Consider the following 15753-nt stretch of genomic DNA (forward strand, 5'->3'; position numbering starts at 1 on the left):
GAGGGTGTGTGTGATCCACAGGGACACATAGACCCAGAATTAATACAGTGGAGGGTGGAGGCCCTCAGGATCCTTTGAAACTCCCAGGTGGAATCCAGGTCGGATGTACATCCTGCATGGACCTCTCCTGCCCAGCCAGGATATCCTGTGTTTGTCAAAAGGACTGCATAGGGAAGCCCTGACCATTGTCCTTCCCCAAATCTGCCAGTCAGCCCCTCCCAGCCTACGACAGCCACCACAGGCAGAGGAAGAGTAACTCTGGAAACCGTGTTATCAGCATCCTCCATGGACTTCCTCACCTCCTCCCAAACCTCGTTAGCTCCAAGCTCCTTAGCATCCTCAACCAGAAATCCGGGAGGCTGGGTTGGGGTCAACACTCTGAAGTCAGCCCCCTTGCTTTTGCCAAGACCTGCCTCTGCACAGCCCCGAGTGGACAGCTGGAGGCTGCAGCTGGAGGCCTGGGCCCCGATGGAGCCCCGGCTGGGGCCTGGGGCTGCTGCCCTCCGCCTGGGCTGGCCGGCTCAGCTGCTCTGGGTCTCAGCCCTGAGCTCTGCTGTCTCCTCGCCGGCTCCTCCTTCTCCTAGAACGAGCTACAATTTGGGAAGATCTGTCCTCGGCCTTGATAAATGCAATGCCTGCATTGGAACATCTATTTGCAAGAAGTTTTTTAAAGAAGAAATAAGGTCAGAATCTCAATCAGATCATTCTGAGGGGCAAAATGCTGTTCCTGTGATTAAAGATGTCCAGGAGTTTGTTGAAAATGAGCCAGGATGTAATTTATGGGTGGGAGCTGAAGCAAAGCCATTTAATCAGAGTAGTGATGGGTTGAGGTTGGGGTGGAGAGGGGGGTAAGGTGTGAAGCCAAGTTCCAGCCCTAATTGCTAAATTCAAAGTGTCCTTTTGAAGTGAGAGCTTAAAGTTTTCTATGAAGGGAGTAATCTGGGACTATGGCATTGACCAAGTTCATTTCTCAAAGAGGGGGGAAAATAAAATTTATAGGAAACCTACTATGTGACAGTCTTTTTATGTGTGTGTGTTAATCTTCACCCGAGGATATTTTTCCATTGATTTTTAGAGAAATTGGAAGGGAGGGGGAGAGACAGAGAGAAACATCGATGTGAGAGAGACACATCGATTAGTTGCCTCCTGCACACACCCCGACCAGGGCCGGGAACCTGCAACCGAGGTACGTGCCCTTGACCGGAATCAAACCCGGGACGCTTCAGTCTGAGGGCTAATGCCCTAGCCACTGAACCAAACCGGCTAGGGCATAACAGACATTTTAAAGCTATTTTTATATACTCACTTCATCCTGGGAGTTAGTGTTTTTCACTCATTATTCAGATAGCAAACTGAGACATATCAAGATTAAGGGACTTGTTCAAGGTCATCACCTAGTAAGTGGCAGATCTGGGATTCAAGCCAGGGTAGTTTGCTCCCAAGTTTCTGAACCATTTTCTGTTGTGAGATGTTGCCTTGATCAGAGGAAAAGCCAAGTTTAGTAAATTGCAATGCACATGGCTCTCACCAAAGAAGGGATCACACTCTGGAAGCCAAGCCTGTCAACACGCAGTCAATGAGCCTTTATCACGGCCAAGGCCAAGACCCGGCAGGTGTTGTAGCAACATGGCTATCACTCTGGTCACTGGCCTCCAGGGGTTTGGGAGGAGGGAGCTGTGTTATAAATAACAATGATAAGGCCTGGCCTGATGCAGGCCAAAAGCGGAGTGGAAAGGACCTCTGGGAACTAGAAGAAGGGGGTATGAATTCCAAATGGGGTCTAGGGAATGGCTTCTCCAGGGAAAAGCATTCTGAGCTGAAATTTAGTGGGAAGGGAAGGGCTTCAGGTAGAAGGACTAACTTAAGCATTAAGACCCAGAGGTGTGGGAAGAAGTGAAAAGTGCTTAGTGACTGGAGCATGGGTGTATGTGGAAGCGTGAGAGAGGGAGGAGGTTTGGAAGAGTCAGATGGTGCAGGGAGCCTTGAATGCTGTGCCAGGAATTGGGACCTTAACCTGTAGCCCAGTGGTTCCCCAGCCTTTTCAATACCAAAGGCCCTTTGTATAGGTCTCTTCTCTGCCCGACCCTAAGGACCTGCCTCAGGTGTATAAGATTTGGTGACTAAACAGAAGGTATTAATTTATAATAATTTTATTTCCAGTCAGTATTAACCAAAGGTATATTTGATTATTCAACTAAGTTACTAAACCAAAAAAAAACCAAATAGAAAATAATCAGAAGTGTTGGACTTTAAATATATATTTTTATTGATTTCAGAGAGGGAGAGAAGGATAGAAACATCAATGAGAATCATTGATCGGCTGCCTCCTGCACACCCTCTACTAGGGATGGAGCCCACAACCCAGGCATGTTCCCTGACTGGGAACTGAACCGTGGCCTCCTGGTTCATAGGTGGATGCTAAACCACTGAGCCACACCAGCCAGGCCAGAAGTGTTGAACTTCTTTTGCAAGATGGTAGTTATTGCCCGAAGTTTATGTGGACTTTCCCTATTAGGGCTTTTTTTTAAGTCATTTTGAAAGTTGAACGCCCTCATCTCCCCCACCCTCCAGACACAAACGCAATTGGGGAAGCTCTATTGCAGGCAATGGTGAGGGAGCTAAGTTGGGTAGGGACAAGATGACACCTGTGCTTAGAAAAAACTTGACGAAAAGAAGTGTGCGGGGGAGACCAGTGGTGCTGGCAGGGGCTGGCAGACGAGTTCTTTTAGGGCAGGAGGAAGGTCCCTGGTAACCAAGCAGGGCCAGAAGGATGTGTAGGTTCAGCTAGAGAGCCATTTTGTTGACCAACGATATCAATGGGAGAGGAAGTCAAGATGGAGCTGTCGAAAGTGGTCAAGATTTCCCACCTGAGAAATAGGATGGAGAGGAGCAAGCACACAGATAGTGGGACTGATTCCTTGGAGAATGGAGGCAGTGAAAATATGGACCAATTTTATGATGGGAGGCAAGGGCCCTGGCTGGTGTGGTTAGAGCAGTGATGGCGAACCTATGACACGCGTGTCAGCACTGACACGCGTAGCCATTTCTGATGACACGCGGCCGCATGCCGAGGATGAAACATTTGCTGCTCCTGAGGATGAAACATTTGCGACTAGAGTCTTGGAGTTAGTTTTTTCCTCAAAGTGACACACTACCCAAGTTATGCTCAGTTTTTTGGCGAAGTTTGACACACCAAGCTCAAAAGGTTGCCCATCACTGGGTTAGAGCATTGGCCTGCAGATTGAAGGGTCCCGGGTTTCATTCTGGTCAAGGGCACATGCCTGGGTTGTGGGCTCCATCCCCAGTAGGGGGCGTGCAGGAGGCAGCCGATCAATGATTCTCTCTCATTATTGATGTTTCTATCTCTCCCTTCCTCTCAGACATCAATACAAATATTTTTTTAAAAAAGATAGGAGGCAAGGAAATTAAGGACTCTTCACCAAGTGGTAATAAATAGTTTTTTTTCCTCACCAGGCAGGTATTGGCCAGATTCAGGAAGCATTTCCCCAAATAGGTTTGTGTGCTATTCAAGTTCAGGATATTACGCCCGGCCAGTGTTGCTCAGTGGTTGAGCATCAACCTAGGAACCAGGAGGTCATGGTTGGATTCCTGGGTCAAGAGCACATGCCCAGGTTGTGGGCTCGATCCCCAGTGTGGGGCGTGCAGGAGGCAGTCGATCCATGATTCTCTCTCATCACTGACGTTTCTCTCTCTCTCCCTCTCCCTTCCTCTCTGAAATCAATAAAAATGTATTTTAAAGAAAGAACTGTGGTTCCAAGACCTGGCTATTGGTCAGAGGGTAGGCTTTTTCTGCAACCTGTGTGGGGAAAGGGAAAGATTGTGGGATTTGTTGACAGAGGGCCCTGGGTTTGTACTCCTGTTTGGCAACATGTTGTCTGACCTTGGGCAAGGTCCTTAAGCTCTATAAGCATCAGTCTCCGTATCTGTAGAGTGGGGAGGAGGTGTTAGAAGAATCAAAGGTACAAGCCTGTGTAAAGCTGCCGTCTTTACATGGAGTAGAAGTTCAGAGACCCATGGCTAGTCCTTCTGTGCTGGTTGCACAAAGAGGATAAAGTTTGTGTCTGGCATGCACCTCCCTCGACTATTCTGCCATCTATACACTTCCCTAAGTGTAGAGGGCCCCCTGGGAAGGCACATGGGCATTCTTTAATTATTGTCAGCTGAACCCAGTGGCGTTGGCAAAGGCACGCCCTGAGAACACGCCTTGCCAAAAGGGCAAGGGTGTTGTCAGCTTGGCCTTCATTTCAGCCCACGGTGTGGGGAAGTGGGTTTTGGTATCTAAATCCAGCCTAGCACCAGGAATGCTCAGGGCCTACTCAAGAATGCAAATAATCTCCTTTGTCTTGACCTTTTGGTGAAACTTCCTAGTATTTGGGGGTATAAAATAAACACGCTGCATGGGCTCTGGGTCACTGTCTCTCCATCAGAAGAGGGCAGCGGTCCACCCGGCCCCAGCTTTTCTTTCTATCTCTGTGTCTTGTCTCTTTATTTCTCAATCCCCAGCCGCCTCTACTCAGGAATTGGACCCACTCTCTAGCCGTGCTGTATGCGGAAAAGAGAGAAAATAGTTACACCTAAGTTCGAGGAATCGAAAGCAGTCCTCTCATAGAGTTTGGAGCACCCCCGTCTAAAATTGAGGACTGGATCAGACCAGCTGTGGTCCCCTGTCTCGCTGTCCCCCGAGGGCTCTGCTGGCCTCTGGCTCTGGCGGTGTTGTGACTAGGGCTCTTCTTCCAGGTTTGACAGCTGGCTGGCCACCCACATCGAACTGCCTCTGGGCTACTTGCCTTCTTACCCTGCAAATTACTCAGATGATTCCAAAACCTGGCGCCCCGTGGAGATATCGAGGCTGGTCAGCACACAGCAGCATGAAATCTCAGACAGGAGAATCTGCGCCTCTGCGGCAGCCCCAAAGACCTGCAGCATCGAGCGTGTCCTAAGGAAAACAGGAAGGTTCCAGAAATGGCTGCAGGCCAAGCGCCTCACGCCGGACCTGGTGCAGGTAAGCACGTTGGTCCTGTGGCTGGAGACTGGGGGGGCGAGATGGAGGAGGTGTGTATTCCCATCCCACATCTCTGTCTGGGGAAAAGGAGTTGTGTTCTGTCTAAAGTGGGACCAAACAATGCCATGAAACAGGGGCTTGTGACAAGAAATAAATCTAAACAAGGTTTATCCGTTCATCCTAATGAGCTTATAGATATGAAGACACTTTGCAAAAAGTCTATCAGCATGGAAATGCACGGCACAGCGTTTTATAATATGGGGGTCTCATTCTTCAGTTGGTTGTGCCAAAAGTTTACGAGTTTTATCATCTTGTGTGTTAACAGCAGCTAAACAAGATTTCCTTATTTCTGCCAAAAATGCATCCATTAACATCACCTTGTTAAAACACAGTCAAAGCTATAACCATTTTCACTTCACTTTTTGACCCTCTCCTAGCCCATCTTTTCATCCCTGGCAGAGATTCTTTCCCTTCCTTATAAAAGACAGAAAAATATCAACAGCTGTTTTATAAATTGTGGACAAAGCCCATTCCTGCTCCATCCACCAAGATCAAGGTCATTGCCGTCCCATTTTGGCACCATCTCCTGTCCTCCTTTCCAGAGACCCTTGGCCGTAGGGTTCCACAGCATGACCAACAAGCTCTACACCCTTTTCCTCCCATGCGGGTAGCATCCAAACTCCTGCTCTTTCCTTCTTAATAAAACTCACCTAGCAGACTGTTTTGAGTAGATCCATCATCAACAAGGACGGGGGGAGGGCAAACTCACTTATCCACCCAAGAGAATTGAAAACAGGTGCTTAAGCAAACACTTGTGCATGAATATGTATATCAGCACTGTTCCCAGTAGCCAAAAGGTGAAAACAGCCCAAATGTCCATCAACTAATGAATGGATACACAAAATGTGTTTTATCCGTACAATGGAATATTATCCCGTCATAGAAAGGAATGAAGTACTGATGCATGCTACAACATGGATGAACCCTGGAAAAATCATGCCAATAAAAGAAGCCAGACACAAAGGCACACATATTGTATAATTCCATTTTTAACAAATGTCCAAAATAGGCAAATCCATAGAGACAACAATCAGGTTAGTGGTCCCCAGGGGCTGAGGGGAAGAAAGAATTAGGAGTGACTGCCTAATGGGTGCAGGGTTTTTTGGGGGATGATGAAAAAATTCTGGAGTTAGAGTGATTATATTTGCACAGCCCTGTGAATGTACTAAAAGCCACTGAATTGTACACTTTAAAATAAAGTGGCCTAGCCGGCGTGGCTCAGTGGTTGAATATCGACCTATGAACTAGGACAATGGTCGGCAAACTGTGGCTCGCGAGCCGCGGTTTGCCGCTCTGTTGACTAATGAGTTTGCCGACCACTGAACTAGGAGGTCATGGTTTGATTCCTGGTCAGGGCACATGCCCAGGTTGCAGGCTCGATCCCCAGTAGGGGGCGTGAAGAAGGCAGCTGATCAATGATTCTCTCTCATCATTGATGTTTCTCTCTCCCTCTCCCTTCCTCTCTGAAATCAATAAAGAAATATATTTTTAAAAATAAAAAATACAATAAAATAGTTATAGTGGTGAATTTTATATGTGAATTGTACCTCAATTTTTAAAAAGAAAGAATAAGCCATTTTAAAAATTTCACCAATCCTCTAATCCCATTCTCTTAGAGCAGTGGTTCTCAACCTTTCTAATGCCGCGACCCTTTAATACAGTTCCTCATGTTGTGGTGACCCCAACCATAAAATTATTTTCGTTGCTACTTCATAGCTGTAATTTTGCTACTGTTATGAATCTCAACCCACAGGTTGATAACTGTTAGCAGGGTTGCCTAAGACCATCGGAAAACACAGATATTTACGTTATGATTCATAACAGTAGCAAAATTACAGTTATGAAGTAGCAACGGAAATAATTTTATGGTTGGGGGTCACCACACCATGAGGAACTGTATTAAAGGGTCGCGGCATTAGAAAGGTTGAGAACCACTGGCTTAGAGCCTTGAGAGGTGTTGGGCTGCTAAATCTAATCATCTCATTCATGTCAGGATGTTAACAGCTAACAGCATTGCACCGTTAGCCCTCCAAGGAACACTTTGCCTGTAAAGCCAGTCTTACAAAGCTCCCACCAGCCTGTCCCATTACTATCTCAGACCTTCCTAATACATCCTTGCAGTTTTCCTCCCACCAAATCCAGATTCGACCCCCGAATCCTTCTAATAATGATCCATACAAGCAGCCTCTGCCATGATCTCGGATGGAATATGTGACTAAAGCAATTTCTAAGTTACCATTCATTTAAGATTTGGCTAAACATGAATCCTAATTTCTGGTTCGAAAATCATGAAATTGCTCTATTTATATGGGGATTGCAGGAGCCAACTGGAGAGAGACTGTAGAATGAACAGTAGGGAGACTTGCTTCATCTTTCAACTCCTACCAAATGACCCAGTGCCTATCCGTGGGGCCAGCCTCAGGGACTCTCTCAGAATATGACATAAGTGGGTTTTCCCTGATCTCCTCAAAAGCCACTTTCCAACAGGTATCTAGGCTAGAGCCCTCAAGTGAGCATACCTGCATGTGTGTCGGTGTGTGTTTGAGAAAAGAAACTCACAGGGTTTGCTCATAGAAGTACATAGGGAGAGAAGGAGAGGAGAAACAAAAGAAAATTGAAGCCCTGGCTGGTTTGGCTCAGTGGATAGAGCATTGGCCTGCAGACTCAAGGGTCCCGGGTTCAATTCTGGTCAAGGGCACATGCCTGGGTTGTGGGCTTGATCCCCAGCAGGGGGCGTGCAGGAGGCAGCCGATCCATGATTCTCTCTCATCATGGATGTTTCTATCTCTCTCCCTCTCCCTTCCTCTCTGAAATCAATAGAAATCTATTTTTAAAAAAGAAAAAGAACACTGAAGGCAGGATGGATCTGACGGATGCAGGAACCTCAGAACTTTGACTGTCAGTTCTCCTTATGAATAAAATCAACTTGGATAAAAAGCCCCAGTTGCCACCATCAGAGACTGAGCCAGGGAGCCCGTGGTTCCCCTCCCACAGGGCCACGTGCACTCTCCCGAGCTGCAGGCCGTGCGCTGCAGCCAAGGAACCAGGATCAGGAATTAGCAAGAGGGTGAAGCAACACAATGTGTGTGTGTGTGTGTGTGTGTGGCACTTATGCTAATAAAACCGTGACTTTTATCCTCTAAAAGCTGCATTGTTCAGATGGGAGTGTTTCAAGGCCTAAATTCCTAGTCCACAAACAGAAACTCGGCCAAGAACCCCGCCCAGGTTATCATGATGTGCTTGTTCAAAAAACCACCGCAAAGAAGGCTTCCTCTGCTATTAAGCCAGGCGCAGAAGCAGCTACCCTCCAACTACCCTCAGCAGCACTCAGCTAATCAGGGGAAAACACAGACCCTCCATTGTGTCCCCTTCCCATCCCTCAACGACCAGCTGCTTCCCACATTGTTCCAAACACAAACCCTGCTTCTTCCTCAAGTGGGAAGGGACTTGGTTGACGTGAAGGCCTTGCTCCCACTAGATGGTGGTATAGAGTGTTCAGGAAGCTTTGTTTAAACAAGAATGACTGATAATTTTTCTTCCTTGATCTCAATTATTTGTTTAAATAGAATAAGGGAAATAAGCATATTAACCAAAATGCACATTAACAATTTAATCAGAATATGGGTTTAGAGGTAAATAGGAAACAAATAAAATTTACTTTTGTTTAAACTTAATTAAAAAATACTTAAGGGGCGTTTACAGGCCCCAGGAAGGTATATAAGTGTCAAGACAAGGCAAGGCCCCTGCTCCCTGGGAAGTGACTCCCTAATGGGAGAGAGAGGCCATATTCAACTGGTTCAGATACAAGGCAGGTTATGGTAAAGTGTTCAAATGACAATGGACATTTTATACTGGAGCCTCACTTAGTTTTCAGACTATAAATATTTTCATCTCTCACAGGCTACCAGGTCAAAGACTAAACATTGCATTTGCTCTTTAAAAATAATGGCTATAGCCCAGCCAGCGTGGCTCCATGCTTGAGCACCGACCTGTGAACCAGGAGGTCACGGCTCCATTCCCAGTAAGGCACATGCTCGGGGTTGTGGACTCGATCCCCAGTGCGGGGTGTGCAGGAGGCAGCTAATCCATGATTCTCTCTCATCATGGATGTTTCTCTCTCCCTTCCTTTCTGTAATCAATAAAAAATATTTTTAAATAAAAATAGCATGGCTATATTGATGGGGGGAAAGAAAAACAGCTGACATATGGCTGTAGCATTTCATACTCATCTAACGTGGAAGTTAAAGATGAAATGACTATGAATGGAAAAGGAAATTTAAACAAGTAAAATGCCTTGTGTGTGTGTGTGTGGGGGGGGGGGGGGGTAATGGTAAGATATGTACACATATAATACCTTAATAAAAAAATGAAAATAAAATAAAATGCCTTGCCCCTCTCACACAGGGCAGTATGCCCAGGACATCAACACACACCCTCTGGCTGAACAGTCTTCTGGAAAGTACAGCCCCTTCACAGATGCACTGTGACCACGAGATCAGGAGATTTTGCGCCCCTTGAGAAGTAGTCATGGTGATTCCTTTGCTGCCCATGGATGGGCGTTTTCGGTGCCAACCACAGAAAGATTATGGCCTGGATGCCAGCCTCCTCCTTCCCCTACCACACACACAGCCCACTTCTAATCATTGGAATCATAGAGAGTTGAAAACAACTAAACTTTGACTCATGGGAATTGTTTAGGGTTAAAACCACTGAGACTTTATGACCTCAGCATTTTTTTTTCATTTTAAATTTGAGCGGTTTTGTGATCTAATAAACAGTTTTTAGAACATAATCAATATAGCTATTAGTTGTATCATTAATTCTTCCGAGTGTGTTTATAGATTATGCCCATCACTCTCAGTCCCACCCTGTACAGAAGGCCCCTGCTAAGTGCCAGGTTGTGGTAGATCAGCAAGCACCCCACCCCCCGGCCTCTGCCAGTCTATTCTGCTCCTCATCTGGGGGCAGAAGCATGTGTTGAACAAGGTCACGGTCCCCCTTCCTGAGTCTGTCTCCTCCCGGGGCCCACTTGCCCCGCCCCAACCCCAGGGTGTCCCCTACCAGCAGGGCCTGCCCATGCCCTGACCTGATCACCCCCCCCTGCCCCGCCCCGCAGGGCCTGCCCAGCCCTCTCCTGCGCTGCCCATCACAGCGCCTCCTGGACCGCGTGGTCCGGCGCTACGCCGAGGTGGCCGACGCGGGCAGCATCTTCATGGACCACTTCACGGACCGTGACAAGCTGCGCCTGCTCTACACACTGGCCGTCAACGCGCACCCCATCCTCCTACAGGTACGCAGGCACCCCCCAGGGACTCTGAGGAGGGGCCACCCCGGGTTGCGCTCGCTCCCCCTTTACTGTCTGCCTTGGGGCAACCAAGCCATGTTAGTGTCCGTGGGAGCTGGATGGGTGGGGACCCATCAGCCGCTCTCACTGCCCGAGGTTGCCCCGAAGGCTCTGTGAAGGAGGCAGCGCTGACAGTGCCTCCAAAATCAGGAAGATTTTTAAAAATATATTTGTATTGATTTCAGAGAGGAAGGGAGAGAGAGAGAAACATCCATGATGAGAGAGAATCATGATCGGCTGCCTTCTGCACGCCCCACACCGGGGATCAAGCCCACAACCCCGGCCTGTGCCCTGACCAGGCATTGAACCATGACCTCCTGGTTCATAGGTCATGCTCAACCACTGAGCCACACTGGCCAAGACAGAAATCAGTAAGATCTGGGCAAGCCCATGAGGTGGGGAAATAGACAAAAAATGACCCCAAAGTGCCCTGCAGCTACAGTTAAAAAGGACCAAGAAAAAGGAAGTAATCTAAACGTCTGCTAATAGGGGACTGATGACATCAATAAGGTTCTAGAGCAGGGGTTCCCCAAACCTGTGTCACCCAGGAGAGCCTTCAGGATTTTTGGTCTATCACAGACTCTGGTGCCTGCACTAGTATTTTTATTTTTTAAACTAGAGGCCCAGTGCACGAAATTTGTGCACTCCGGGGGGGGGGGGGTGTGCGGGCTGCCACCGCCCCTGCACTCACCAGCCTGAGCCCAGCTTCTGGCTGAGTGGTGCTCCCCCTGTGGGAGCGCACTGACCACCAGGGGGCGGCTCCTGCATTGAGCATCTGCCCCCTGGTGGTCAGTATGCGTCATAGCGACTGGTCGTTCTGCCATTCAGTCAATTTGCATATTAGCCTTTTATCATATAGGATATATTTTTATTGATTTCAGAGAGAAAGAGAGAGGGAGAGAGAAACATCCATGATGAGAGAGAACCATGGATTGGCTACCTCCTGCATGCCCCACACTGGGGACTGAGCCCGAAACCCAGGCATATGCCCTGACCAGGAATTGAACTGTGACCTCCTGGTTCATAGGTCGACGCTCAACCGTGGAGCCATGCTGGCCGAGTGCTGCATTGTTATTTTTTAAAAATATTTTTCTTTAAATCATCCTAAGTTGACCCTCTTCCCTCCCCCCACAGCCTCTTCTTAAGCAGTGCTATTTGTGATATCTCAAATAGTAGTCATATTTTTTCAACTGTATAACTCTTAAAATAAATATATTCCCCTGAATCCGAAACCCATCTAAAATCCTGGCAAGTGTCTCAGCATTCTCGTATCTTACTTGGGGACACTGTTAAGATGCAATCTACCACATGGCAATAGAGCTTCTTCTTCCAAATCTATTCATCTGAAACAAGAAAAAAAAGGGGGTAGGGATGGGATGGGGGTGTTGCGTTTTTCTAAGAGGCACTGGAGAGAGAGAGAGAGAGAGAGAGAGAGAGAGAGAGAGAGGACATGCTGTGTCTGTGAATGTTCTCTCTCCAACCCTCTAATGCTCCCTCCTCCTCCTGCCTTGGCAGATCTTCCCTGGAGCTGAGGGATGGCCGCTGCCCAAGTACCTGGGCTCCTGCGGCCGATTCCTGGTCAGCACCAGCACCAGTCCGCTGCAGGAATTCTACGCTGCGCCCCCAGACCAGGCAGCCGACCTGGCCCATCAGCTCCTCAGGATCCTGGAGTCCCTGCGGAGCAACGATCTAAACTACTTCCTCTACTTCACCCACGTGGATGCCTCCATGTTTGGCATCTTTAACAACGGGCATCTGTTCATCCGGGATGCCAGTGCCCTGGGCGTCATCGACAGGCAGGAAGGTACTCAGCAGGGGCCCGGCTGAGCAGCTGTCAGAGGGGAAGCCAGAGTGACAGGAGCTTGGAGGGGTGCCCGGGGGTGGTGCCACTGGGCCTTTCCAGTCTCCGTATGTCACAGTGAGAGCACCCCAAGTTCATGTCAGATGTCCCTCTCCCCCTTTAGAATCCCTGCTCCAAGTCCAGCTCCAAAGGGGAACTGGCCTTGACCTTGTCCAAGGGGGCGGGGAGGGGGCGCTTTGCATCATGGCATGGCCCCAGGGGCAATGCTGTGGTCCAATTCAGTGTGTGTGGTCGGGGACCTGCCCTGCCCTTCCTCACATATACCACCCCTGGATACATCCCCCTCTCAGTACCTTTCTCAATCTAATGCTTTCAGCCATTATCTGAAACGTACCGTATTTTCCGGCGTATAAGACGACTGGGCGTATAGAAGATTTTCCTGGGTTAAAAAGTCGTCTTATATGCCGGAAAATACGGTAATTATCTGGTTGATCCGCTTGTACATGTTGCAATCCATTTTGGCGCCTTTGCTTTTTATCAAGTTTCCAATTAAAAAACATGGCACCACATGAGGTCTATGAGTGACTCATGTTTTCCACCGTGTGCCCAGGCTCGTCAGGGTCCTGCAGGCCTTGGAGCATCCCAGTCTCTAATGGTAACCAAGCGTTTGTGAGCCCATTGGTAGGACAGAGGACTTTTTCTTTTAATTTCTTAATACATTTGTATTGATTTCAGAGAGGAAGGGAGAGGGAGAGAGAGGGAGAGAGAGAGAGAGAGAGAGAGAGAGAGAGAGAGAGAGAGAGAGAGAGAGAGAAACATCCATGATGAGAAGGAATCATGGATCAGCTGCCTCCTGCACGCCCCACACCGGGGATCGAGCCCACAACCCTGACCGGGAATCGAACCGTGGCCTCCTGGTTCCTAGGTTGGTGCTCAACCACGGAGCCACATGGGCCAGGCGACAGAGGACTTTTTATGAGAAGGCCTACAAAGGCAGGCCAATTAAGCCACACTAACTCATTTCCTGGTTTGCTTTTATGAGAAGAAATGAGGCCGATTCCAGAATATTCGGGATCCGTAAACCACTGAGGTCAGCCCCACTGAATACGTGTTCTGGTTTACCTGTTCTTTCTCCCGACTTTGTGTTTCCCGAGTTCCCTAATTCGACAGGAAGAATGGGCGAATCGCAAGGTGGGGGTGAGCCCTAGAGTTGTAAGCCCAACTGCTGGCAGGGATAAGTGTGTGTCCATGCCCTGGCCTTGACCGATGGTAGCAAAGAGAGCTCCTCCTATGTTGTTCCCGGCGGGGCCTTTGTGTCCCTGAGCCCCAAACCTCCTGGTGACAGGAGACGCTGGGCCACTCAACCACTCCGCCCAGCAATCCTAATTAGCGGCACCTCCCCCAAGGAGACCAGGTTGTAGGAGGTGTGACATTTCTGCTTCTCTTCCAGGCAGCCCAGCAGCCGCCAGGGCAGCAGAGAATCCAGACATCTTCAGCTGCCTGGGGGCCGGCTGCCAGGCCGGGCTGCCCCCCTGTGACTCGGTCCCCGAGAAGCAGAGCGTGGTGCTGGTGTGTCGGCAGGTCCTGCCTCAGCTTCTCCAGGGGAAGTTCCCCTCTGCCGTGCAGGAGCAGATAGACGTCCTCCTGGCTAAGTGTGGGGAGGGCGCCCGCCCAGACCCCGAAGTCCTGGAGGCCGCTAGCCAGCTGAAGAGCATCTTGAGACCCCTGAGGACATGTGACCCCAGATTTGCCTACCGCTACCCAGACTGCAGGTATAATGACAAGTTCTGAGGGGCTGGAGCCTGGCTGGCCTCCAGGGACCACATCCTCCGCTCTCCATTCCCCGGTTGGATTGGTGCAAGTTGGAAAGGAAAAGCTGTTTCAGGCATGAAGAGAAATGCACATTCATTTCCCAGGCGCTGAGGAACATTCCAACAATCTGCAGCACTGACATTGACCTCGTTGGCTGCAACATCACAAAAGAACCAGGGCTGGGCATCAGAAGATCCAGGGGTGGCCCGCGCCAGTTTGGCTCGTTGGATAGAGCGTCGGCCTGTGGACCGAAGGGTCCCGGGTTCGATTCCGGTCAAAGGCATGTACCTTGGTTGCAGGCTCCTCCCCAGCCCGGGCCTGGTCAGGGCACGTGCAGGAGGCAACCAGTCAATGTGTTTCTCTCACATCGATGTTTCTCTCTGTCGCTCCCTCTCTCTCCCACTCTCCCTAAAAAGCAATGGAAAAATATCCTCGGGTGAGGATTAAGAAAAAAGAAAAAGATCCAGGTGTGGCCACTCCTTCACCCTCTGAACCTGTTCCTCTGCGCTCCCTCCCTCGGGCCAGGTGGCTATAAAGCGTGTTCAGAAGCACACAGGCGGGAGAATGACACAGACAGTGAGGTCCAGAGGCTGGTGTGGAGAGAGAGGCCCCTGGCCAGTAGCATGTTAGGTTACACTCAGACAAAAGGGGCCCGTTCCTGCTCCCCATGGCCCTGAGCTAGCCCTTCTGTCACCCCCCGTCCCCCCAAACACACACACACACCACCTCAGGGTAAGAAGACTACAGGCGGAATATAATGAACAGCATAAACTGATGAACAAAAATAGATCCAGAGACACAGAAGCATCGAACAGACCGACAAACTTCAGAGGGAAGGCAGGGGAGGGTGGCAGGGGGTGGGGGGAGTAAAAGATCAACCAAAGGACTTGTATGCATGCATATGAGCATAACCAATGGACACAGACACCGCGGGGGTGAGGGCATGTGCTGGGGGGTGGCGGGGAGCAGGCGGGGGAGATCAATGGGAGAAAAAGGAAACATATGTAACACTTTGAACAATAAAGAATTTTTTTAAAAAACAAGACTGCAGGCCCAGGGCACACTTGGATAAGACCACACCTGGGTGCCTGGGGCCCCATACAGGTGCGAGTGAAGCACCTCATAGTGTGGGAAGGATCCAGAGGTAAGAAGTGGGGCATGGGCTGGAGACCAATGTGTTCATGCACATCCTCTGAGAAGCAAGTGCCAAGACACGATGGAACAGTCAAGGGTCCTATTAAGAAAGATGCCTGTGTGGGAGGAAAGGAGGACAGCTCGCAGGCTGGGTTGCAAGTCTGAGCCCGAAGGTTGGGCGGGAGTATCCTGACCGTCTTTTACACGTGGAAGGATGCTTTAGCAAAGCTTTCAGGGTGTCCTGGAGCCAAAGCTAGCCATCACATGAGTCCCAAGTCTCCAATAATGGGCGGCCCTTATAACCCTGCAGCAGGGAACAGCCCACGGGAGGTGTGGCCTCGGCCCAAGCGCAAAGATGCATTTTAAAGCTCAAAGCAGGGCACCTAGCCAGTTCCACCCTCTAGAACAAGAGGTCTGTGAGTAGAATATTCTCGCTGTAGCCACAGCTGGACCCAGGCCAGCTCTCTCCACACTGTGGCCTCCAATGAAGGACTCAAAGAAGTCTGATAATTTTCATTCAAACTTGACCTAAAAAAATGTTTTTTCAAGGTCAGCCCACAAAAGATTATTTTATCAAAT

The 15753-nt window shown here is 49.2% G+C and overlaps 1 protein-coding gene across 1 annotated transcript; it reads left to right on the forward strand.

Annotated features, from left to right (window-relative positions):
• The first annotated feature begins 328 nt into the window (after positions 1-328).
• DIPK2B (divergent protein kinase domain 2B) lies at positions 329-14939 on the forward strand. The gene is made up of 5 exons (XM_079764912.1): positions 329-683; positions 4759-5023; positions 10200-10373; positions 11943-12231; positions 13679-14939. Exons 1-5 carry the CDS (start codon positions 469-471, stop codon positions 14017-14019), a joined length of 1284 nt encoding a protein of 427 aa, XP_079621038.1. The 5' UTR covers positions 329-468; the 3' UTR covers positions 14020-14939.
• The last annotated feature ends 814 nt before the right edge of the window (positions 14940-15753 follow it).

Source organism: Cnephaeus nilssonii (genome assembly GCF_951640355.1).
Source record: "Cnephaeus nilssonii genome assembly, chromosome: X".
Taxonomy (NCBI): domain Eukaryota; kingdom Metazoa; phylum Chordata; class Mammalia; order Chiroptera; family Vespertilionidae; genus Cnephaeus; species Cnephaeus nilssonii.